The 26,747-nt window shown below is 51.5% G+C and overlaps 1 protein-coding gene across 2 annotated transcripts in view; it reads right to left on the bottom strand.

Annotated features, from left to right (window-relative positions):
• RASGRF1 (Ras protein specific guanine nucleotide releasing factor 1) overlaps positions 1-25,584 on the bottom strand; it is a 101,126-nt gene extending 75,542 nt beyond the window's left edge. For both annotated transcript variants that reach the window (XM_005889762.2, XM_070358415.1), the window contains exons 1-2: positions 25,184-25,584; positions 1,546-1,652 (exon numbers count right to left, since the gene is read on the bottom strand). In XM_005889762.2, coding sequence (XP_005889824.1) covers positions 1,546-1,652; positions 25,184-25,459 — 383 coding nt within the window. In that variant the 5' untranslated portion in view covers positions 25,460-25,584. The remainder of the gene's footprint in view (positions 1-1,545; positions 1,653-25,183) is intronic.
• Positions 25,585-26,747: the final 1,163 nt, after the last annotated feature.

The raw sequence follows: 26,747 nt of genomic DNA on the forward strand, positions 1-26,747 counted from the left end.
GTCAGCTCTTAGTTGTGGCAAGAGGAATCTTTGTTGGGTCATTCGGGGTCTTTCACTGTGGCACAGACTCTCTAGTTTGGCTCACAGGCTTAGTTGCCCCTCTGTGTGTGAGATCTTAAGTTCCCCAACTGGGGATTGAACCCATGTCCCCTGCATTTCAAGGTAGATTCTTAACCACCGAACCACCAGGGAAGTCCCCTTTATGTATACTTCCAACACTTATCTGGGCTTCCCTGGTGGCTCAGCTGGTAAAGAATCCGCCTGCAATGTGGGAGACCTGGGTTCGTTCCCTGGGTTGGGAAGATCCCCTGGAGAAGGAAACAGCTACCCACTGTAGTATTCTGGCCTGGAGAATTCCATGGGGTTGCAAAGAGTCGGACACGACTTTTTGAAAGTAAAAGTGAGTGACTTTCACTTTCACCACTTATCCATCTTTCATTTATTATTCATTTATCCACTTATCCATCATTTACCACCCACACATACACTCAACATCCAACTTCTGTCCATCCATCCTTGCATTCTTGCACTCGACATTTGCTGAACTCTTGTCTATATAAGGCCTTTGGTACCTGCTCCCAAGAGCTTACATTTTGTAGACAAGTAGACACAGAAACACACCGTTATCCTCTCAGCCAGAAAGGTCTGCTGCTTGGAGGGGTGAGTCTGGGTGTCCAACCTCCCTGAGAGTACTCGGCCCTGCTGGGGATTGTTAGCTCTGGGGCCACACCCTAGCCCCCAAGCCCATCATTTCCCTCAAACCTAGAAATGCTCCATTCAGTTTGAAGCCCCCGTTTTCTCTGTTGCATACACTCTCCTTCTGCTCTTCTACCCACCTGGCCCAGTGAGTCCCTCCAGAGAGGGGCACACATGGATGGGAAGGAGGGAAAGAGCCAGTTAAGAATCTGCACATCCAAGCACAGAGAATTTCAGTCTATAGAGAAGACCAAGGCCCAGAGAAAAGACAGGACCAGCACATCCCTGCAGCATCCGGTTTAGAACTCAGGTGGTCTTAGCTTTTGGTGACCATAAAACCTTGTGCTTAGTCACTCAGTTGTGTCTGACTCTCTGTGACCCCATGGTCTATAGCCCACCGGGCTTCTCTGTCCATGGAATTCTCCAGGCAAGAATACTGGAGTGGGTAGCCATTCCTTTCTCCAGGGGATCTTCCCGAACCAGGGATCGAACCCAGGTCTCCAGCACTGTGGGTGGCTTCTTTACCATCTGAGCCACCTGGGAAGTCCTGTAATAAAACCCTATAATCCAATCAAATTGGACTCAGTTCTCCTGGGATGATAAAAGAAGCTCATCTGATTGGAGGCAGGAGGGCACCCTGCTGTTCCTCGGGGGCGCTTGGCTCCTTGTGCATCCCGGAGAGGCACATCAGAGCCCCGGGTCTCTAAGAGTGGACCCGTCAAGACGCCCTTCTTACAGCTTCATGTCCCCTCCATGTGCTCCCTCTCCATGTCTTCCCCTCCCGGGGTTTGAGTTTGCCCAGGACGGGGCCCAGTCTTCTGCCTGGACCTTGGGGTGGCCGAGGCGTACCTGGCATGAGCGATGGCTGCCACCCACTCGTCGCAGTCCTTGGCGTCCTCTGTCCTCAGCTCCAAGGCTTTCTGGTTCTCGTGGCTGAAGTTAACCGTGAAATAGTGCTGCCCAAAGAAAAAGAAGACAGCCCCGATTACCAGGGTGATGGGCAGGGAACCAGCAGCATCTCCTGTCATCCATCTGGCTGCTTTGCAAAACACTCTGCTGCCACATCTGCTAGGCACGCACTCATTATCTATGATCATCTGAATGCCATTCTATTTAGCAGTTTCAAACTCTGATTAAGGCAGGCTTTGTACAATGTAACAGAGCCTATGCTTAGGTTATTGTAAGAAGGAAGCAAAACCCACAAAGCCCTCTTTGCCAACAGACTGCACAAAAGCCAGTTTTAAGCCATCAGGTATGCTGGGAGAAAGGCAGAGGAAACACACCAAGAGAGCATCCCCTCTGGCAACTGGGTACCCACTCAGTGCAGCATTCATTTCATTCACTCCACAAAAACATTCTGTGTATTCTACTATGTCCTGGCCTTACAGCAAGAAACAGACAGACCCTAGCAAGCTCACCAGAAGCCAGCTCTATGTTGGGAGCTGGTGGCTGACTTAGAGCTGGGTCACACGGGGGGCCTGCTCTCCAAGCTGCCAGGGCAGCAAGGACGCCAACAATAGACACACAAGTGTAATATCATTCTATGAATGAATACCTATAAAGCTGTTAGAACACCGGAAATCTAGTAAGCCCACATGTTCGATATCATTAATGCAGTGCAATGATCATTACCCTCATGGAGGTAAGAAAAAAGGGTCCAGGGAAAGTCACCCGCTGATTCAGCCCAAGAAAAGCAGGAGGCCTTCCCAGAGGACGAGGTGTTTGTCCAGGCTTTACTTCAGTCGATGGAAGAACAGAAGGGAGCATGGACATCTAGAGTGCACGGCATGTTCCAGGGGTGGAAATAAGGTATGCCAGAGCTGAGGCTGGGTGGGAGGAGGGGCCTGCATGGTGGAACTGAGCGGAAGGACACTCCCAGGTCTCTGGCTTGAGCACCTTAGGAGGGTGGGATGCCAGAGACTGGAGGAGGCATCGGCAGGATAAAGGGCAGGTGTCAGGGAGTCAAGGGTGGGAGTGGACATGCAGCCTGTGTGTGCCTGGAGGACCGTGTCTTTCTGGCTGCAGACAGGAGTCTAGGGTGCCAGCTTCAGGGTGGAGAGGAAAGCTGGGAGCAGACTCGGTCAGAGAGAAGGTGCACAAGCAACGAATCGGGACCCCACCTGTGGAGGCCACCTGGGTCTGGCCCTGGAGGAGAGAGGCTGCGAGGTGCAGTAGGGGTCCCCCCAAACCTGCCTGTTCAGAAGTTGCCCCACAAGCCACGATGTGGTCTTGCGTCAAGGAGTGCTGGCCCGTCCCTCCCTCCCCTGCAGCCTGGGCAGCAGGGAGCACCAGCACAAGGGCATAAACTTATTTTTTTTGCTTCCGCTGACATTACTGTCTTTCTGTTCATTGTCATTCTTGGTGGCAGCCAGGGGTGTGTGTGTGTGCATGTGTGTGTGCGCTGCACAGTCAATGTCTCTCACTTGTTTCCTAGGAAACAGATCTGGCTGTGGAATGAAATGTCAGCTGCAGCCACACATAACTGAATTGGGAAGGCTCCGGTGGGTACTCCCCCCTCCCTGGAGAAGGGAGCAGTGACACATGCAGCTGCAGGCGACAAGCCAGCACATTGCCCATATCCCCAGGGGTGGAGAGCTCACACACGCCTGACTTAACTTCACTCTGTATAATAGGCTCCAGGTTCAGAGATCTGGCTATACGATGAAATGCCAACGGAGGGGGTGGAAGGGGCTGGGGAAGGGGCCTCTTGGAACCTTGTGATCTTGTGTATTCCCAAATGCACCAAGTGGAACAGGTCTTGTGATCTGTTGACCACAGATGAATGTGAGGTGCAGAAAAGTCAGGCCACTTGCCCAAGGTCCCATAGCTGGAAACGAAAGGAGCCAGAATAACACCTTCCCCGGGTACCTACTGTCCACACAGATCTTGGGCTTGATGCTGGGGTGAAGGATGAAAAAGGCAAGGTCCCTACCTGAAGGCACTTTTGGCCAGGGGAGGCTCAGGGTCCTAACTCAGAAACAAGGCCCTCCCAGCTCCACACGGGCTCAGCAGGGCTGCCGGGTCCCCAGAGAATCCCCAGGGGAACTCAGCATGGTCGGAGCTGGCTGGACTCATCCGTGGCCCTGGCCAATTCCCAGGGCAGGCATAGTTTCCTTCCCCACGGAGCCGTGGCGGGGCCCAGAGCTGCTTGCCCTGGGGAGGAGACATCTGGGCTTGGTGGAGGCCTCTGAGTCTGGCTACTCAGAGCTGCAGCAGGTGATGGGCTTGGCTGAGGCCCCTCCCTCCCAGCAGAAGCTTCTCTCTAGTTGTGGTACATGTACACAAGGGAATATCACTCAGCCATAAAAAGGAACACACATGAGTCAGTTCTACTGAGGTGAATGAACCTAGAGTCTGTTATACAGAGTGAAGACAGAAAGGGGAAAACAAATATCGTATGTTAATGCATATATATGGGATCTAGAAAGATGGTGCTGATGAACCTCTGCAGGTCAGCAGTGGAGACGCACACCTGGAGAACAGACTGTGGACATGAGGAGGGAAAGGAGAGGGTGGGAAAGTTTGAGAGAGTAGCACTGAAACATATGCATCACCGTACGTAGAATAGATGGTGGGAATTTGTTGTATGACGCAGGAAGCTCAAAACCGGTGCTCTGTGACAAGCTAGAGGGCTGGGATGGGGTGGGAGGTGGGAGGCAGGATGCAAGAGAGAGGGGACATGTGTATACCTATGGCTGATTCATGTTGATGTACGGCAGAAACCAACACAATATTGTAAAGCAATTATCCTCCACATAATAATAAATCATTTTAAAAAGAACTTTCTTTCTAAGCAGTCTTGCTTCATGGATGAGCAGATAGCTACCTGCCACCCTGTGTACTGTAAGTCCCTGCCACCTCACCTCAGCTGGACAGCTGACCATGAGGAAGGAAGCCAGGAAGGCTGCCTCCCTTTCCCTCCCCAGCACCAGCTTGAGTCTGGCCTTCAGAAACATCTGGCTTTGTTTTTTTTTTTTTAACATCTAAAATTTTATTTATTATTGGAATATGGTTGCTTTACAATGTTGTGTTAGTTTCTGTTGTACAACAAAATGAGTCGGCTATATGTACACATATACCCCCTCCCTCTTGGACCTCCCTCTCACCCCGCCCCATCCCACCCCTCTAGGTCATCACAGAGCACAGAGCTGAGCTCCCTGTGCTATGCAGTGGCTTCCCACTAGCTGCCTGTTTTACACATGTGGTGTATACATGTCAGGGCTACTCTCTCAATTCATCCCAACCTGTCCGTCCCCTCCTGTGTCCATAAGCCCATTCTCTGCCTCTGGCTCTCTATTTCTGCCCTGCAAATAGCTTCACTAGTACCATTTTTCTAGATTCCGCATATATGCGTTAAGATATGATATTTATTTTTCTCTTCCTGACTTACTCCACTCCATAGGACAGTCTCTAGGAGAGTCCTCTGGCTTTCGACAGCTGCTGATACTCAATTCTCAGTCCCTCAGACCAGAGACAGGGCTCCCAGAGGCCCCTTCCCCAGCCCCTTGCACCCCCTCCACCGCAAGCTGCCAGTTCACCCTTCTGTTCGTTCCAATACTGTGTGGCCTGGCATCTGTCCCCATTGCTGCTGTTCTAGTTCAGGTCCTGGGACCATTCTCCCACAAGCATCCTGCATCTCTCTTCCTTAGAGATAGCACCTAAACCCTGAATAACCGACTGGCTAGAAATACATGTGAAGTGGCCCGCTGGCTGGAGGGACGTGCATACGGCCATAACAGCAGCCAAGACCCACTGCATCTCCTAGGAAGCTGGCTACGGATGGCATGGTGAGCTCTGGAGAACTTGCAGAGTACCTTCAGGGCAGAAACCAAAGGGCCTGCAGTGCTGGCAGCTGGGGGTGGTGGTGGCGCTTGGCCGTAGATAAAGGGGAAATCGGAGGCCCTGGGCATCAGGCCAGGTTCTCAGCACACATTATCACCTCAACCCCAGGTGTGAAATGGATCACCTCCACTTAACTGAGGAAGTGGAGGCAAGCACCGTGGTTTGCCCAAGGTCACCAGCCAGGAGATAGCTCAGCTGAGCCAGGACTGGGGGCTGCCCCAGGCTGGAATGTAAGTGCTTCAGATGACTGGAGCATTCCCTCTGTGCTTGTAAACCTCCCCACTGACAGCTGGCCCGTACAACCACGTTGCCTGACTGACTAGTAGAAAGTGTTCACTAAGGGAAAGTAAAACTTCCACCTGGCAATTCTGAGTCATCACCCCACCTGACTTCAGGCAGCCAAATAAATGAGACTTTGCTGAACTTTGGACTTGGGAGATGAGGGAAGAGGGACTACACACAGAAATGAAGACAAAGGACAAGGGAAAGCTGGAGGGAAGCACAGAGAGGGAGACAGAAGGAAAAGCACACAGGGACACAGAGACTGAGAGGAAGTGCAATTCATTGTGAAAGAACAAAACCCACACAGGGAGAGAATGGGTGAGCCAGGGGCTCCAGGAAGATGCTAAGAAAGAAGGATGTTTTAGATGCTTTGTTGTGTCCAGCTCTTTGTAAGCCCATGGACTGTAGTTTACTGTAGCCCACCAGGCTCCTCTGTTCATGGGATTCTCCAGGCAAGAATACTGAAGTGGGTTGCCATTCCCTTCTCCAGGGGGATCTTCCCGATCCAGTGATCGGACCTAGGTCTCCTCCATTGTAGGCAGATTCTTTATCATCTGAGCAACCAGAGAAGGCCAGATACTAAAAAATTTATCTATTTGACTGTGCCAAATCTTCCTTATGGCACAGAGTATCTTTTTTTTTTTTTTTTTTTCCAGCTGTGGCATGTGGGATCTAGTTCCCTGAATGAGGGATGGAACTCAGGCCCCTTGCATTGAGAGCGTGGAGTCTTAACCATTGGACCACCAAGGGAGTTCCCAAAATAGGTGACTTCTTGGCCTGTATGGGTTGCTGTGGACTTGGGAGCAAAAGTGTGATGACTGTCCAGCCCTGAGCCACTTCAGCAGCTCAGGGCAACATCAAAGGAACAACTGCCCATCTTGTGGGTAGATGCACTGCCGCATAGCAAGAAACTGGCTGGTCCCTCCCCAAAGGATGCTCAGGACTGACCTCCCATCCTCTGCTGGCTGCCATCACCCGACCCCAGCCCCATCCCTGGATGTCAACGCTTGGGCTGGGCTGCCCACGGGTGTGCACGAGAGACAGGATGCCTGGTTGAGAGTGGCTGGCCTGGTATAGCTGAGCCTGAAGCTCTGCCCTGATGATGGCCCTCAGGACCCACGGTGAGGCTGTTTCCCATCACTGCATCCTCAATGGGGAGTGGGGCTGCCTCTGGCTTGGCTGCTCTGAGGAGCTTACCTCTTGGTTCTTGGAGTAGGAAAAATACCATCTCCCCTTCTCTCTGGTTCTTTGATCTTGCTCTTTTTCTTTCAGCTGCACTATGGCTCAGCGATAAAGAACCTGCCTGGCAATGCCAGAGATGCAGGAGATTCTGGTTCAATCCCTGGGTCGGGAAAATCCCCTAGAGGAGGAAATGGCAACCCACTCTAGTATTCTTGTCTGGGAAATCCCATGGACAGAGGAGCCTAGGGGGCTACAGTCCATGAGGTCACAAGAGTTAGACATGACTTAGCAACTAAACCATCATGAAACATGTAGGATCTTAATTCCCTAACCAGGGATGGAACCCATGCCCTCTACATTGGAGGGCAAAGTCTTACCCACTGGACCACCAAGGAAGTCACCTAATCTTGTTATTTCCATTGTTCTCTGTCTCTTGTCTCCTTTTGAACCTCCGCACCTCTCTGTCCCTTTCTCCCTGTGTCTCTCTTGCTGCCTCTCTCCTATCTACCTGTCCAAGTTCCTCCGCCCCTTCTCCCAGTCTCTGTCCACATGGCAAGTGAGATCACTTGGCCACAGCTTCATCACCAGCCACAGAAACCAGCCCACATATAGAGCCCCTTTCTTCCCTGAGTTGCTCAGGCTCCTCTTGCTCAGGCTGGTGACTGGCTGCTTCCAGGGTTAGGGGCTCCTCTTTCTTTCTCTACCCTGCCCAGGAAGCCCAGACACATGTCCTCAGGCCCTGACACACTCTCCCCTCCCTAAACTCCTTTCTGCTTGGTTTGGGTGTATGGGGACAGACTTTCTTGATGCCAGAGAATTATGATCTGCGACAGGGGCCTGGGCTTAGGCAGGAATGGGGGACCCACTGGCCTGCTTTGGTTCCAGATCCTGGGGTCTAGGCCTTGTTTGGGCCAGCCAAACTCCCTGGAGCTCTGTAACCACCATAGAGAACCAGAGAGTGCTCTACCGCCAGTGACCGCCTGAGGATCTCACAGGCTTGTAGTCCAGAAGGCAGATGGGGTGTCTCTGGGCATTCTGGGTAAATGCTATCAATATCCATCTTTTCTAGGGATGACCAGCAACCCTGGTTCTGCTTATCCTCCCTCTCGCCTCCTGCCTATCCCAACTGGCTGGGAGGGCTTCCGCACCTCCACAGGATGTAGAACATGGGGAAACCACTGACAGGTGCGATGACCAAACATCCCAGTTGACCTGGGACTATAGATCACAACAAACTGTGGAAAATTCTTCAAGAGATGGGAATACCAGACCACCTTACCAGGCTCCTGAGAACTCTGTATGCAGGTCAAGAAGCAACAGTTAGAACCAGACAGGGAACAACAGACTGGTTCCAAATTGGGAAGAGTACATCAAGGCTGTATATTGTCACCCTGCTTATTTAACTTATATGCAGAGTACATCATGAGAAACGCTGGGCTGGAAGAAGCACAAGCTGGAATCAAGATTGCCGGGAGAAACAGCAATAACCTCAGATATGCAGATTACACCATCCTTCTGGCTGAAAGTGAAGAGGAACTAAAAAGCCTCTTGATGAAGGTGAAAGTGGAGAGTGAAGAAATTGGCTTAAAACTCAACATTAAAAAAACTAAGATCATGGCATCCGGTCCCATCACTTCACAGCAAATACAGGGGGAAACAGTGGAAATAGTGACAGACTTTACTTTCTAGGGTTCCAAAATCACTGCAGATGGTAACTGCAGCCATGAAATTAAAAGACACTTGCTCTTTGAAAGAAAAGCTATGACCAACCTAGACAGCATATTAAAAAGCAGAGATATTACTTTGCCAACAAAGGTCCGTCTAGTCAAAGCTAAGGTTTTTCCAGTGGTCATGTATGGATGTGAGAGTTGGACTATAAAGAAAGCTGAGCACCGAAGAATTGATGCTTTTGAACTGTGGTGTTGGAGAAGACTCTTGAGAATCCCTTGGACTGTAAGGAGATCAAACCAGTCCACCCTAAAGGAGATTAGTCCTGACTATTCATTGGAAAGACTGATGCTAAAGCTGAAACTCCAATACTTTGACCACCTGATGAGAAGAACTGACTCACTGGAAAAGACTCTGATGCTGGGAAAGATTGAAAGCAGGAGGAGAAGGGGACAACAGAGGATGAGTTGGTTGGATGGCATCACCGACTCAATGGATTTGAATTTGAGCAAGCTCTGGGAGTTGCTGATGGACAGGGAAGTCTGGCATGCTGCAGTCCATGGGGTCACAGAGAGTTGGACATGACTGAGTGACTGAACTGAACTGAGGCGCTTCTGCAAGCAGCGGACTCTGGAGCTAAAACCAAGACAGTCCTGAGCACACCAGGACCCCTGGTCATCCTACAAAAGGTGGAGCAGGTGGAAGTCTCAACAGTGGGGTCCATGCTTGACTGTGCGGCTCAGAACCAGGGACTCTGGGCAGCCTCTGCCTCTCCCCCTGGTAAGTGGAAAGTGAAAGCGTTAGTTGCTCAATCGTGTCCAACTCTGTGACCCCATGGACCGTAGGCCTGCCAGGTTCCTTTACCTATGGGATTCTCCAGGCAAGAATACTGGAGTGGGTTGCTGTTCCCTTATCCAGGGAATCTTCCTGACCCAGGGATTGAACCTGGGTCTCCTGCATTGCAGGCGGATTCTTTACCATCTGAGCCAGCTGGGAAGCTTCCTGGCAAGTGGGCATGACACTGACACCTGCTTTGGTCAACTATGCATGAGTGGTCTCAATCATGCAAAATCAAGGTCTCTCCACCTTTAACTCTCTACCTGAGTGATTTCTCATTTGTGAATTCAGCCTATATCTTTTGTCCACACTGTAAACCCAGACACTGTCCATCTCATGGTAGTAATCAGTGACAAACATGGAAGCCCACGATGCCTAGTGCTTTCTGCCAGGCACGGGCACTTCTCACACTCAGGTCTTAACGGATCTCTTTCCTGCTCCCTCTGGACTGTCAGGTGCGCTAGCCCTTGCTGCTGCTTCTGCTAAGTCACTTCAGTCGTGTCCGCCCCTAAGCTTCTCCATCAAAGCCATTATCCTCTTGTAATGACTTTTTATTGTCTTTCCTATCACAGTAAATCCCCTACATACAAACTAGTCCTGTTCCAAGAGCACGATCGTAAGTTCAATTTGTTCATGAGTCCAACAAAATTACTCTAAGTACCCAACTAACATGATCGGCTACATGGTACTGTACTGTAATAGGTGTAGAATACTTTTCTCACAAGCAATACATAAAAAGCAAACACAAAATTTAAAGAAAACAGTTTTAGTCTTAACAATGCAGTACCTTGGAAAGCACAGTAGTACCAGCTACATCACCGCTGCTTTTACGCTTGCTTCCGGACATCCTGGGCTTGCAGAAAAGACACTGCGCTATTGTACTCTACATAGTACTGGACAGTAAAGTGCACACAAGCACAACCGTTTGGAGAGGATGCGCGCACGTGACAAGGTACGCCAGACACATGAACTAACTCATTGACTGGACATGCAAACACACGTTTACATCTTTGAAAGTTCACAACTTGATGGTTGGTATGTAGGGGACTTGCTGTACAGCACAGAGTCCCGATCTGGGCCTCCCAATAGAGATACCTGAGAACCTAAGCTGACACGGATGCTCGAGCCCTGTTTTTAGGCACGTTAAACCAGAACGTGGGAGCAGGGAACAGGGAAGGCATAGGTTTCAGGCACTGATATTTATCAAAGCTCTCCTGTTGGTCCCAGTGTTCACCCAGTGCTGCGAACCCCTAAGAGGGAGCAGTGTATGCAGAAGAAGCACCTCTTTCCCCTACTCATCCCCCCACGTTCTCCTGGAGCCCCCCGTCCTGGAGCAGCCATAGAGGCATGCCATCCATCCAGGAATTTTCAGTTATTTGGAACAGTGACAGGGAGAGATTAAATTAATGAGCAGTGTGTGTTGAACTCGAAGTACCAACAACAAAGGAGGAGGCAGAAATGTCTCAGAGAGAAGTGGAGATGAGAGACCATGGAACTAAAGTTGGGGGTAGGGGAGGACAGGGCAGAGAGAGACGGTTCTGGTCCAGGCCTTGGAGACCGGGACACAGGTTTGCTCCGTGGGTTCCGTTAATTACCACAGTAACCATTCCAAGAGCAGTCCTTTTTGCTTAAGCTGCTTTGAATGGGCTCCTGCTCCTTTCAAACAAATAATTCCTGACCAAGAATGTCCCCAGAGCCTGGCACCGTGCCTCTGCCTGGGTTTGGAATGGTTTGGAATGGCCTTCGTTTGCTGAATGGGTGGCTGAATTTGTGTCACCGTGGCACGGGAGCCCAGATCATTAATTAATCAGTGCACAGCAAATGCCACAAAGCAGGTGGCATTGTATTTACTTCTCAGGCAGGTGAGTTGTCTGGAAGGGTGTGGGCCATGGCTTTCCATTAATGAGACTTATGTCTCTTTAGGGAGAGGAGGCCCGCTCACTTCATAAAGGCACTGAGTGTCGTACAATGAAGGGACTTCTCTTAAATATGTTTAACGATGCATGTTGTTTAAAAATATTTATTTATTTGGCTGCATCAGTTCTTAGTTGTGGCATGCGGGATAGAGTTCCCTGACCAGGGACTGAAATCCAGGCTCCGGCATTGGAAGTGCAGCGTCTTAGCCACTGGAGCACCAGGGAAGCCCCTGAAGGAACTTCTTCCAGAACTTATCCCACCAGGGAACACTTTTCATTTTTTGGAAGATCTATCAACATTCCATGAAACTAGTGTTCCAGGACTCCGGGACCTGTGGCACATGCTAGGCTTTCGAGTCACTTGGGTTTAAATTTATTATATATTATTTAGCCTTGGTGTCTTCAATATATCTCTTCATTTCTGTAGACCTGTTTTCTCTTTCACAAAAAGGGGAGGATATCACAAATCTCACAGGGTTGTGCAAAACATATGATGCTGTGAAAGCTCCTGGTTCATAGAAGTGCTTGATAATGGTTTTTAAACCACTCAAATCATTTGCCATGTCCAAGTGATGGGTCTAAACAACCTGTGTCCTCAGTCACTCAGTCATGTCTGACTCTTCTGACCCCATGGACAGTAGCCCGCCAGGCTCCTCTGTCCATGGGATTTCTCAGGCAAGAATACTGGGAGGGGGTTGCCATTTTCTCCTCCAGGGGATCTTCCCAACCTATGGAAGAGTTTCCTGCATTGGCAGGAGGAATTTTTACCACTGAGCCACCTGGGAAGCCCCATCAAAACAACTAGTTAGCGGCCAATTACTAGAAAAACCACACACTTGTGCATATACATGCTGGGTACAAATTGTGCCCTCCTAACATTCATGTCCATCAGAATCTGTGACTAAGAACTTATTTGCAAATATGTGTTATGTAAAAAAAAAATGGTACAAAGGAACTGATTGACAAAACAGAAATAGAGTCACAGATGTAGAAAACAAACTTATGGTTACAACAGGGAAAGGTGAGGGAGGGAAATATTGGGAGTTTGGGATTGATATATACTCACTACTCTGTCTAAAATAGATGACGATTGAGAACCTGCTGTATAGCACAGGGAACTCTGCTCAAAACTCTGTAATGGCCTATATGGGAAAAGAATCTAAAAAGGGGGATATATGTATATGTACAGCTGATTCACGTTGCTGTACATCTGAAACAAACATAACATTGTAAATCAACTCTACTCCAATAAAATTTTTTTTTAAAAGACCTTATTTGACAATAGGATCTTTACAGATGTAAGCAAAGGAAGATGAAGTCATACTGGATAACAATAAGAGGCTTTAATAAAAAGAGAGAAATCTGGACAGACACACAGGGAAGGAAGTCATGTGAAGAGGGAGGCAGAGACTGGAGAGACGAATCTACACATCAAGGACCACCAAGGACTGCTGGCAGCCATCAGGAGCCAGCAGAAGAAAGGAAAGGCTCTTCCTGAGACTGCAGAGGGACCATGGCCCCGTAGGCGTCTTGGTCTTAGACCTCTAGCCTCTGGAGCTATGAGGGAATACACTGCTGTTGTTGTAAACTAACCCTCCTCAAATAAGCAAGGCATATGCACACGTACACACACAAGAGGCATGGGAGAGGCTTAGAAACTGACGTGTCAGAGCTGTACTAAGATCAAAGGATTACTCTCAATCAGCCATTTGGGGCGTTGTTTCCAACACCTTCAGCTCCTGCTTCTTCCTTTCTGATATTCAGTGGGTCACCAAGTTCTCTGCTTTGGATATCTCTGGCACTGTGCATTCTCCCATCCTCACCGCTGTGCCTGCTTCCAAGGTTCCTCATCTCCCAACTGGGTAAACCATTCCCTCTGGTCTCCCTGCCCCTGGTCTTATCCTCTCTGAGTCATGCTCCTTGACCAGAAACCAGACCCATTGTCCTGTCTGGGCCTCTGCTCGCTGTCTCCTCCAAGAGGGAGTTGGGCTGGGGTCAGCGGCAGGATGGAGGCCATCGCTCTTGGCCAGCCCCGCCCCTTCCTCTTGGTAGGTCCACTCCAGTGGTCTAGCTAGGCATCATCAGCTTCTCCCCCACGGGCCCTGGCCCCTCCCTCCTGGTCCATCTTTGGGACCATGGTCCCAGTTGGCCCTGTGCCTCAGTCAGCCCTCTCTCCCGGATGCTGCGGAGGTCCCAGGGCAAACAGGACTGTGCTAGAGTGGACCTGAAGGGGCCTGATCAGCATATGTGTGTGTGTGTGTGTGTGTGTGTGTGCAGTGCTCTGCCTGAAGTCCATCTCTCCTTCAATAAGGGGCCACCCACTCAGGCTCCCCATCATCTGAGGTCCCTTTCCACCACTCACTGTTGAGATCCCAGGGGAAGTCCGTCTGCTCTCTGGCTTTTGCAGAAGAGGTCCTGCTGACTCAGGCCAGGCCCCTCAGGGCTTGCACATTGCCCTGTCTCACCGTGTCTGTAGCACAGTGAATGGCTCTTCAGGCTGCTTCCTCCCTGCCCTGGCTGTACCACCCTTGTGTCTGGGACATACAGAGGGGTGTCCCGGGGTACCCTGTGTTCCAAATGGTCCTACTCAATAGAAGTACTGGCCTCGACCAGTCCCACTGGTACTCTCACACCAACCCAGAAAGGACCCTGCCTACTCACACCCTCCACCTCACTTGACATGACTCCACTTGGAGGCTGGAAGCCACTTCATGACCTTCTTCCTACCTGCTCTCCCACCTACCCTGCTCTGAGTGGCCTCATTTCACTGACCTCTGCCTCTGAGTTCTCAAGTCATGGTCCTCCTAGGGCCTGGTTACCACACCAGAAAGATTATATATACAAAGATATATAGATACATGACCATATATATGCATGTCTGTATAATTATACAAAGGGTAACATACTGCAAACACTATTCTACATGTGTTTTTCTGACTATATTGTGGAGATAATTCTCTATAAGTATATTTACTGTCCTCACCTTTTTATTAGCTGCATAGTATTCCACCGTGTGGATGTGCTGCAGTTTATTTGGCTAATCTCCTCTTGAGGGACATTTGGGTAATTTGTAGTCTTTTTTCTTACAAACAGACCTGAAATTAGTAAACATCCTTATGCACAGGTCACTTCTAACTGGGTTTTTGACAGAAGGTGAAAGACAGACCTATCCAGACTGGAGTTTTTTTCCTTCTTTCAGCAAAGCAAAAATTCCTTCTATGCAGCTGTAAAAAAGGATGAAGACGATCAATATAGAGAACTATCTCCACAATATACTGAGAAAAATGTGTAGAATAGTGCTTGCAGTATGTTGCCATTTGCATAATTATACAGATATGCATATACATGGCCATACATCTATATACCTTTGCATATATTTGCATGTATAATCTCTCTGGAAGAACGCATAAGCAACTGGTAACATTAAAATCCTCTGTGGAGAACTGGATTGCCAGGGTTAGCAGTGGGAAGCAGCATTTTCACTGTTTACGTCTTTGTAACTTCTGAATGTCAAACAATGGGAGTATATTACCAATTCTAAAATTTTAAAAGTCAGTGGCTGTTTGAGAGTGCCTAACTGACCATCCACTTCCCAGGTTCTCCAAGCTGCCCCCTGTATTGTCCAGTCACCAGGACACTATCTTTTGGACCTGAGCATTGTAGCCTCATGGAGTGTGATCTTCAGTGAGCACGCTCAGCCTGCCCTGAGAGCCAGTGGGAGCCACTGATGGGGGGTGAACCTCTGTTTCTGCAGTGATTCTGCCCCTGAGGTCCTCATCACTCCCTAGTAGTCTCCCATACGTAAGCCCCTGGGTACACAAGTGCTCCTACTGGATGAATTGCACTGTGACTTTCTGGGAGGCAATGGGTGTTCCATAATTGGCTGGTTTCCCTTTGTGCCCAGACTACCAGGAAGCTCTCAGATGTAATTACACGCCTGCCTCTCCTCACCTGTGCCCACACTGTATGGGCTCTCCATACAGAACACCAGTCCTTCCCCCAAGCTCCCCAAAGCCTGTGGATCTGTCAGAGAGGTGAGGGGAGTCCAAGCGACAACCAGTGTAGCTGGAAGGCAGGGAAGACCCACTGTTGAAGAAAGTGTAGATGCGCAGCAGCAGGCTAGGGGTAAGGTTAACGGGCACACGGAGAGTGCTGCATGATTGACTAGTGCTTCCAAGCTATTTCACTAATTCCTTGAGTTTGGCTAAGAGTCTAAGAGGCAATTCCACAAAGCTGGTTATATTTCACTCATATATTCTGACAGAGGAAAAGTCAATCAAGTCTGTCTGAATTTCCAGACGTGTTTTTGGAATGCCAGCTACAGCGGCTAAAAATTCATTCATTCACACTTCTAAAATTAATTTCATTTTAAGGTCTCAGTTAGATTTTTCAATTTGAAAAATAAATCAAAATTCAACTGGGAATTATCTTCTTGAAAATAATTCTCTCTCTTTTTCAGGGGAAAGGAACTGCATTACCCTTGCTCGTTTAGTAAGACGTGGTCTTTAACTATAAATTGCTGAATTTAACAATAGAGGCCTGGATGTCCTCTGATCTTAACAACCCAGAACCAGGAGGCCTGACATTTATTAACAGCAAGGGCTCGGGGTCTTGCATGACACAGACACTCAGGTGTTTGTGGAGAGATGAGCTCCATCTATCTAAGCTTCATCCGAGCAAGGATGAGCTCTTCCCCACGTACAACTGCAGGAACAGCAGGGTTACCTTGGTGTTGCATGAAACGCTAGGCATGGAAAGGACTTTGTAAGCCGTCAGCTGCAAAGGTGCTCTATCTGAGCGGTGGCTGGAGGAGAAGGTATGGAGACCACCTGGAGCTTTCACGGGCTCACTACCAAGCCTGGGAGGTAGGAAGATCCAGAGGTTGTGCAGTCCAGGGCATGTGGGAACCAGGGATGGTTTCAGGGGCACAATGCAGGGTGACGCATAATAGAGAGGGTGGAATCTTCAGTGTTCTCACACTCCCCAAATTCAGGCCTTTGTGACCGCTCCATTTGACAGCCTTCTCCAACCTGACCTCCTGCCTCCTGATGGGTTTTCCTCCTGTCTCTCCTCCCCCTGCCTCGATCTTGCCAGCCTGGAGCTGACAGCAGTCCATTCTGGCATTGAGACCTGTGCCAGCTCCTCACTGTGCTCTGTAACCTGCACATGGGCTTTAGGGGCCAGCTCTGCCTCCCCCGCAAGCCGCATTCACCGTCCTACTTGCCCCTTTCTGGGTGGAGTCTCCCCAGTGCCCCCAGGCTGGGAAGAGATGCCCCTGTAGGTGTGAGCACACATTGCTGGGCACAATCTCTGCTTCCTGTCATTACACCCGTCACGATGGCGCTTCTGCTTTCCTCTCAGCTACTCATGAGTGTGTGTGTGGTGACTAGATCTGCATTTTGGAAAGTGCTCTGCTGCAGAGAGGCACATAAGTGCTGGGACACAGTGAATGTATGGAGACGGTTCTCCCAACACCTCTAGAGCCCTGCTTTCATGATAGGTCTGCACGTCCCTACTGCCTCTGAACTGAAGCCACGTGACCTGCCTTGTCACCCTGAACTGTGGCCAGAGCGGTCCACTTCTGGGTGTGGGGGGAAGCTTTAAGAGCCAGGGAGAGATTGGCCACATACCCGCCCTTGGTGGAGGTGACCGGGGAGGCAGGTGTCAGGATGAATCTATGTCAGGCTGTGTCCCTGAGCGGTCACAGTGAGCAGTGCCCTCCTGCCAAAGCCCAAGCAGGAAATAAGCCTCTGTTGTGTTCCTGGAAATTGGGGGCTTGTTTGTTACTGCAGCATGACGTCACCCATGCTGACTAGTATCCTCGTTAGGAGGCCTGCACCTAAGTCCAGACAGGATGATGGTGGCCTGGACTAGAGCCTTGGAGGAAGAGAGCAACCAGAGAGGATGGTCTGCGAGAGATTTAGGAGGTGAAATCCACAGGGCTGGGTGATGGCGTGGCCACCATGGATGAAGGAAGCTCCTGCAGCCACTTTCCCTCTTTCAGGGGTATGCTCACTCAGACCTTCTCAGAAACCCATAGGTTCTCTGAGTTAAGATTTACCATCCTATTTTTATATCCAGGGTCAAGGGTCTGTGTTGGCTCACTTCAAACCTTCCAGAGACGCAGGGGATCTGGGTCCTTGCTTTGTGGAGGAAGTGCCTGTCATAACCATGAAAGGTGAAGCCACAATTAAAGCAAAAGTGTTAGATGCTCAGTCGTGACTGACTCTTTGTGACCCCATGGACTGCAGCCCGCCAGGCTCCTCTGACCATGGGATTCTCCAGGCACGAATACTGGAGTGGGTTGCCATTTCTTTCTGCAAGGGGATCTTCCCAACCCAGGGATTGAACCTGGGTCTCCTATGTTGCAGGCAGATTCTTTACGGTCTGAGCCACCAGGGAAGCCACAATAGTTATAATGTATTGATTGGACCTACTGTGCTATTGAGGGGGGTGGAGGGGGGGAACTTCTCAGTGACTCAGTGGTAAGGAATCCATCTGCAATGCAGGAGACCCGGGTTCAATCCTTGGATAAGGAAGATCCCCTGCAGAAGGAAATGGCAACCCACTCCAGCATCCTTGTCTGAAAAATCCCATAGACAGAGGAGCCTGGTGGGCTACAGTCCATGGGGCCACAAAGAGTCAGACATGATTGAGCAACTAAACAACAGCAACTGTACTATGCGAGGGCTTTACAAACAGCACCCACTATGACACTCAGAACAAGCAGCGGGGCAGGCTGAGTTACAGACTCCATCTCACGGAAGGGGACGCTGAGGCTCGGAGAGCTTGCAGACCTTCCCAAGCTGGGAGCTGGCAGAGCCAGAATCCAAAGTCACTCCATGTGGCTTTTACCCAGTTCCACGTCACTGCTGGGGGTGGACAAACCCCTCAGTGAATGAGCCGGGAGTTGAAGCCATGTGCTTGGGGGCTGCGCCTTCCTCTCCAAGCTGGGGAGGGGATGGGCCGCGGGGGTGTCCGAGGCTCACAGCTGCTCCCAGCACGACAGGTGCCCTCCCGGAGGCGTCTAGGCGTTGGCAGTGTTCTGGGCCCCCCTCAAGTGCACGCGTCACCGACTCTCCTGCATAAACACCAGGGGGCTGAGTCCTGTTCTTGGCTCCGTGCATGCAGGCGCTGGCTCCAGGCTCCCACAGATGCCAGAGAGCCCGTGGGGTAAGGATGCCTGCCTTGGGGGGCTTATCCCCAACTCCTGGGACTTGAGGTGCAAGTCTCCCACCCAAGCAGAAACAAAAGCTGCTTCCCAGATGTCACCAGAAAGACAGCACCATCCTTTTGCTTGCTGTTAACTCTCTCTCATTCTTTATTTCTCTTGGCAGAGGATACTAAACTCAAGCAGTCCCTCAGCCCCAGTCTCTGTGCTGTGCTTGTGGTTGGGAAGCGCAGGTTTTAGAGTCACATGGACCTGCGTTCGGGCTTCCCTGGTGGCTCAGCTGTAAAGAATCCACCTGCAATGCAGGAGACTTGGGTTCAATTCCTGATCGGCAAGATCACTTGGAAGAGGGTGTGGCAACCCACTCTAGTATTCTTGCCTGAGAAATACAATGGACAGAGGAACCTGGCAGGCTACAGTGCATGGGGTCACAAAGAATTGGACACAACTGCACACATGCACAGACTTGGGTTCACAGGCTAGCTTTGCCAAGTATGTGCTCTGTAATCTTGGACAAGTTACTGACCATCTCTGAGCCTCAGTTTTGTCACCTCAAAAAAGGTTATCAGGGATAACCTCATGGGGCTGTCAGGATGATGAGGGAAGGGACTGGATGTAAGACGTGCCCTCCAGCCTTTACATTCTACAGGGAGAAGGAAGACCCTTCACAAACCACCAGCTAAATACATCAAGTAAGCCTAGCCTGATAAGCCATGTGGATGATGGACAGAGGGCTGTGTAAGCCTGCGATGGGGGACCTGGGGCTCCTCTAGCTCCCACAGGGTGGGGGTGGGGGGCTCAGGAGATGACTTTTAGGTTAAGACCTAAAAGGAGGTCTTTGAAGGAGGAGAAGTTGGTCACTAAACCTGGGGGCAGAGGGGGGGGATCATTCCAGGCATAGGGAGCAGCTTCTGCAGAGGCCTTGAGATGGGCAAGAGGAGGCAGGGTTAGGTGAGGAAGGAGGGGCAGGGGAGGGTGGGGCAGGGTTGGCAGGGCAGGTAGAGGCTGGAGGCTGCTGGGTGCTCTGGGTGATGCTGGAGAACCTGCATTTTTTCCCAAAGGCGATGGAAGACAGTGACATGCTCAGGGACCTAGAACATGGTCAGGTTTATCCTCTAGAAGCTCAGTCCCAAGGATTGCCATGTGGCCAGGGACTGGTGTGGGGCAAGGAGGGACCATGTGAGCGAGTCCAACATATCAAGCCTGACACTGTGAGCTCCTGACCCAAGGCAGGGGTGGGAAGAGAGTCTGGACTCCTGAGCATGGAGAGTTCTGGTACTTCATGTTTACGGAGCGCTCTACTCAATGGTGAGCTTTAAAGACGGGGAATCAATTCCATTTTTTTCTGTATCCACAGGACCGGGTATCGGCCTGACACCGAGAGCCAAATTGTGTACTGCACAAATAAATGTCCCAACTACAGTGTCACTAGGGCTTCCCCACTGGCTAAACTCATAAAGAACCCACCTGCCAGTGCCAGAGGTGCAGGAGACTCAGCTTCGATCCCTGGGTCAGGAAGATTCCTGGAGGAGGAAATGGCAACTCACTCCAGATTCTTGCCTGGTAAATCTCATGGACAAAGCCTGATGGGCTGTAATTCATGGGGTTGCAAAGAGTTGGACACAACCGAATACACACACACACACACACACACACAAGGTGTAATTATTGAGGCTCTTCAACCTCGTGTCAGTGCTAGAAATATTTGGGAGCTAGGGTGGGGACATGAGTCCCCTCCACAGTGAACTCTGGGGCCCCACGTCTCCTGGCCTGGCCCTGGTCTGAAACCGGAGAAGGGGACCGCCCTGCTGGTCCTTCCAGAGGTGCAAGTATGGCAGGCTGAGCTGCTGGCCCCGCATGTGTGTGTGTGTGTGTGCGCGTGGGTAACATCCCTGTGTCTGAGGGGTGTTGCTTTTAGAGTAAGCTTATTTCCCTGCATCCAGGTTTCTGCTTTTCTGATTGGCCAAGAGGCAGGATGAGCTACAGCAATTGGAGGGCAGGCTTTGTGGTGAAGACAGCGCCGCTGCAGAGAAAGCCAGAGAGCATTTCAGCCACTACCTTGCTCAGTGGTGCGGATGAGATTGTTTCCTCATCTGCAAAGTGGGAATGCTCATGGACTTACGGTTGTCTTTAACATGGAGACACCAGGCCACCCAGAAATGAGGACCAGGAGAGGGCCTTCATCTGGTCTCCAGGGAAAGGCACCCACGGGTGGACAACAGGTACTGTGGGCCCCCAGCTTCTGGACCCTCTGCCTACATCAGTGCTGAGGTTCTGGATGAAGGGATCAGGAAGGGCCTGGGGTCTATATTTTGACCCTCCCTGGTTGGGTGATAAGGAAGTCCTGGGGTTGGTTTGGTCAAGTCCATGCCTGAGAAGTTGGGGTTGGAAGCTCTGTTTCAGAGAGCTGGGAATGACAGTAGAAAAAGCCAGTGTGGGGTGACTCCATGCCAAAGCAGAGCAACAACACCCAGGGTTGGGACTTCCCTGGTGGTCCAGGGGTTAAGACTTCACCTTCCAATGCAAAGAATATGGGTTCGATCCCTGGTTGGGGAACTAAGATTCCCACATGCCTTGTGGCCATAAGACCAAAATATAAAACAGAAGCAGTATTGGAACAAATTCAATGAAGACTTTAAAAATGGTCCACATAAAAAAAAAACCTTAAAAAAAGAACACTTAGGGTCAATTTCTGAACCCAAATTTTACGTTCAGAGCCTCTTGGTCTTCAGTGTGTGGGCCATAGGGTCAGAGGCAAGGGGGTCAGGACTGAGCAAGCAGGGCTCAGGCAAGTGTATAGGGAGTGCTTGCAACTGCCGGTTGGCAGGGGAGCATGGCTGAGCCCCTGTGACTTTATGAGGCTTTGGGATCCGAAGTCAGGGCTCCAAGATGTTAGGGCTGCACCAGAAGCAGTCAGACCAGTACAGAAGCAGCGAGAGGACAGTGCATCATGTTAGGGTGGCCTGGACTCCCAGAGCCCCTGCATATCCTACTGGAGCATCTTCACAGACTATACAGCTCTAACACATCTTTATCTGCGTTCATCTTCCTGGGGGGTTGGGGACTATGACACCCAAGCTTCCCGGGCCTACGGCACAGCTCAGGGCCTGACTGCTGTACAGTCAGTCTCGAAGACATGGAGTGTGGAATTAACAAGGATACATCAATAAGTTCAGCTTCATAAGTACCTTCTGAGCACCTACTGTGTGTTTCATTCCTCACGCATCCCTGCCACTGGGGTAGTTTCCAGCCAAGACTTGGTTTTTATTTCTAGAGAAACTAACCCTGATTCTCCCAGGTGGACGTGCTGCCTGCTTGCTGCTGCTGCTAAGTTGTGTCTGACTCTGTGCAACACCATAGATGGCAGCCCACCAGGCTCCTCTGTCCCTGAGATTCTCCAGGCAAGAATACTGGAGTGGGTTGCTAATTCCTGCTCCAGTGCATGAAAGTGAAAAGTGAAAGTGAAGTTGCTCAGTCGTGTCCAACTCTTCAAGATGCCATGGACTGTAGCCTACTAGGCCCCTCCATCCATGGGATTTTCCAGGCAAGAGTACTGGAATGGGGTGCCATGTCCTCTGCTGCCTGCTTAGACCTGGATAAAAATGACATTCTGCTAAAATCGAGTCTTCACTAGATACTGGCCAGTCCAGTCAAACTGATAGCCTTTTTGTGGTCCCTCACATGTGGGTTCTCTGCCACATCCCCAGCTGGTTTTGAATTAAGGTTTCCTGTGGTTTGCAAGGCAAATCTAGTCACAGAATGGCTTGGAGCTGGGCCTCTCATGCTGGTGCACTGTAGGTGTCACAGGGACTACAATTCAAGGAGAAACACTGATTTGCTGCTGGCACGATCAATTTTACTCAAAGATTTAGGAAACAAAAAGCTATAAATTTTTATAGACACATGCAGTGCAAAGGAGCAGCCAAACTTGGCCTGGAGTCAAATGGACCATCTATAGAATGTATAAGACAAAGCACACGTCTTTAACAGAAATCTGCACCTGAGCTGGACAGTACCAGATGGCCACCTACTATTCTCAACCCTCTTCTGGTTCTCCTGTGCCAGGAAGGCTACTCTCACGACCATACTGGAGGATCTCTTGACCATTGCTCTTCTGGGAAAATGGCTTGGACCACCTGAGGACACCACCAATTGGCTTTGCACTCCTATCCCTCCCATAATCCACTGCTGCTGCTGCTGCTGCTGCTAAGTCGCTTCAGTCGTGTCCGACTCTGTGCAACCCCATAGACGGCAGCCCACTAGGCTCCTCTGTCCCTGGGATTCTCCAGGCAAGAATACTGGAGTGTGTTGCTAGCACGATTCAACACCTGAGCCCAAAGGTGAATGATTTAGAATCAATGTAAGAGGGCATTTTTAGGAATTCTTAGACACTGGATGAATTCTAGGTCTTAATTCTGCCACTGAATCTGAATCAGGTAGTAATTCTCTTCCCAATCTGCTCTCCAGGTTTCCCTGTCTGTAAAATGGGAGGAGTGGGTCGTAGGATCTCTTTGAGGTTCTTTTCAGCTTCAACATTTTATGTTAGGCCTCTACTCCCTGGTAGGAAGCTAATTAAGATTAACTAATCAGACTTTCGGAGAAGGCAATGGCACCCCACTCCAGTACTCTTGCCTGGAAAATCCCATGGATGGAGGAGCCTGGTAGGCTGCAGTCCATGGGGTTGCTGAGAGTCCGACACGACTGAGCGACTTCACTTTCACTTTCTACTCCCTGGTCAGGTTGGGTATCATTCAGATTCAAACTAAAACATCAAACTAAAATGGACCGTGAGCATCCTTGCATACACATTATACGTGTTCTCAAAACCCCAGAAAGATAGGTGTTATTACCTCCACTTTGTAGATTACAAAAGAGAGGCTCAGAGAAGTTTAGTGTGTTAACAGGTCACACAGGAAGTTGCAGAGCTGTGAATCATCTCAGGCCTGTTTCTGGTCCAGGGGGCTGAGAACAGACACTGTGAGCCCAATAGCAGCTCAGTTTCATCCAGCCCTTTTTCGCTGCCTGCCTGGGAGCTCAGCTTTGTGCTCTGGTATAAGAGGTTGAGGATGGGCGCCAGCTGGGGCTCTAGGCCATGGGTGGACTTTGGCCGGCAAGTGTTGGTACTATTCTGGAAGGCCAGCAAAGAGCAGGTTGTCAAGGGCTGAGAGAGCATCTCTGGCCCAGGCTGAGTTTGCCTCTCCCAGGGGAGTCTTCCAGGCCCCATTTTTGCCTTGAGCTTAAGGAGCTGCCCATTCTTTGCATCACTTTGCCATCTGAGGGCCTCTACCTACCAGGTGGCACATCATTCTCAGAGATCCATCCTCAAATATTCCTGTCCACCTTTCCCAGCCTCCCAATTCATCTCCCAACACCTATGGGCTGTGGGCAGGAGAGGAAGAGACATGCTGCAGGGTTTGAGCTCAGATCTCTATCTTGGACCATCAGGAGGGCAACTTCAAGGATGCTTTTATTTAATTCAATTCAATCACTGCCAGTCTGCTTGCAGTAATGGCTTTCGAGCCCTTAGTTCTCTTCTCAGAACCTTAAGGTGGCCTTAACTCCTGAGATGACACTGGGCAAGCAAATTTCTCTCTTTTGGCCTCCGGTCTCCATCCAGGCAGTAACCAGCTGGTTAGGTCCCGCTGGATCGCAGGTCCCTCGCAGCGGTGACATTTTAGCATCCGTTATCTTTGACTTTACCTTCCCAGAGGCATCGGGATGGATGCCTTTGGAGAGCGCAGCAAGCATAAAAATCGCTCTCTGGCTGTCTGCGGCTCTCACTTGGTGGCCGCAGGTCCTACTCCATCCCCCCACGCCAAAGGCTCACCTCCACGGCTCCCCGATCCCTGGTCCACCCAGGCCTGGGCTTTCAGCCTCGCAACTCCGGAAACCCCGGGGCAGCGCTAGAGGCGCGACTGCGGCGGCGGCGGCGGAGGCGCAGGGGGCGGGGGTGAGAGATGCGCCCACTTGTCCCGCGGCCTCCGCAGCGGCCCCGGCCCCAGATCCGGCCCCAGCGCGTCAGAAGGGTCCTTGGAACCCTTTGGTTTGTTGCTTGGGCGTGGAGACGGCTGGGAGTTCACCACCGGTCGATGGCGCGGAATCGACCCCGGCGCGCAGTCCCTAACTTGGCTCGTCTTCGCTCCCGCCGCGGTGAGGTAGGGGCCGCGGCGCTCGGACGCCTCGGTCTCACCCTTTCCGTGCCTAAGCGCGGGGAAATTCAGCTACCTGGTCCGGGGCTCTCCGGGGTGGTGGGCACACCATTTTTGGCTGGATGTGCTTCTACATTCATTGTTTCTGTCTGTCCTGAGGCACCCCATCTCTCTCCAAACCGCGTCTCCCTCCGCATCTCCGCGTCTCGCCCGCTCTGTGCCCGCCTCCTGCCGAGCTCGCCGGGTGCAGGACAGCCGCAGCCCAAACCCGCTCCCTGCCTGCAGTCCCGGGCCCCTCTGGCCACCGCGGGTTACAGCCCGCTTAGGCCAACCCTCCCATCTCTCCGAGGGCGCCGAAAGTAGAGGGACTAAAGTTCGGGCGCCTTCGGCCGGGGAAAGGCCCGGAGCCCCAAGGGCCGCGGCCCCGGCGCTGGCCTCACCTGTTTCTCCAGCGGCTCCTTGGCCGAGAGCGTAGGCTTGGGGGAGGGCGCGCGGTCGCAGACGCAGCCCTCCAGCAGGTAGAGCCCCGAGGGCCGCGAGCTCGAGTCGCTCTCGAAGTAGAAGAGCAGGTTCTGCAGCAGCGCGAACCACTTGGTTTGCCATTTTGTGTTGTCCGAACTCCGCTTGCTCAGGTAGCCTTTGCGCGTTCCGTCCTTGCGCGCCAGCAGCCCCAGGGACGCGACGTGGCCATCGTTCAGCCGGATCCCCTTCTGCATGGTGCTCGGAGGCCAGCTCGACTCCACGCGCTTACATCTTCTCCGCGCGGAACCCGGCAGCCGCGGTCCGTGAGCGCTGCGCGCTGCCTCTCTCTGGCGCTCGCTCCTTCGCGCTCTCCCCTCCCCTCCCCCCACCAAATCTCTACAGTCCAGGATCTGGCGCCGAGCCGCGGCTGCTGGAATCCAGATGTACCATTCCCCTCCAGAACCTTTTCTCAACTCCGCAGAGCCCCCGGGCCCTGGAGATGCCTCCCGACCCTCCCCAGGCGCCGGGCAAACGGAGGAACTGGCGAGCTGCGCGCTGGCGAGGGGCAGGCGGAGTCATGTGACGCTGATCCCTCGAAGAGCCCGTTTCAGCAGCGCGGACAGGGACACACGCACGCAGCCCGCCGAGGCGCAGAGCCGCGCGCAGGCTGCACCTTGGCACCTCCTCCTTCTCCCCGGACACACGCGCACACGCACAAACACAAATCCTGTCCTCCCTCCCCCGATCTCCCCTTCTCCTCTTTGGGTGTTAACAAATCAGATCAATTTTCGTTTAACCCAAGGAACACCAGAGGCTCGCCATCCTGGGAGCGGGCGTCTTTGCGCCCCGCCGCAGCGCACTGTAGACCTGGGGTTAAGTACCATTTGTCATTTTCTCCTCCAGAGGCTTCCTCCTGGTACTTTATTTTTCTTTTCCGAGGTTGATGGAGGAAGGTGGATGGCGAAATGAATCTGAAAGAGCTTTCAGTTCTAATATTTGCGTAACCGACCAGGTCACATCATTTCAGCATCCAACCCTACTTCTGGTGGCTTCCCCAGCGACCTGAGGACAATACAGGCGGAGATATGGAGGGGGGACGTGAGCATTTAATTTGAGTGTTGCCATAATTACCGGCGCCACCCCTGCGCCCCGAGGTCTGGCTAGCGAGCCGCTGCTGGCAGTTTTCTGCAAATACCCTCCAAAGCCTGAAGGCGGGCTTCAAACGCAGGCGCCAGGGACCATGGGAGCCTTCAAATAGCTGCGCTGGCGCAATGATACCTTAATGATAGATTTTCCGTTCTTATTTTTAGCTCGCATTCGCCTACACAGTTACACGGCATTTATCCGGGAACGTCACAGCGCCCGCCTGCTGCACCGGGAGGGCGCGCCGGCCGCGGGGCAGCCGGCGCGCTGGAGCTGGAATCGCTCACCGTCGTCTGCCGCAGAGGGTACTGGCCGGGCTAAGGCCGGGAGCGGCGCCCCAGCCCGGCCTGGCCTGTTTGTAGCGAGGACAGGCGGGAGCGTAGCCTTCGGGAGGAAGGA

Source organism: Bos mutus, chromosome 21 (assembly GCF_027580195.1).
Source record: "Bos mutus isolate GX-2022 chromosome 21, NWIPB_WYAK_1.1, whole genome shotgun sequence".
NCBI classification, from domain to species: Eukaryota; Metazoa; Chordata; class Mammalia; order Artiodactyla; family Bovidae; genus Bos; species Bos mutus.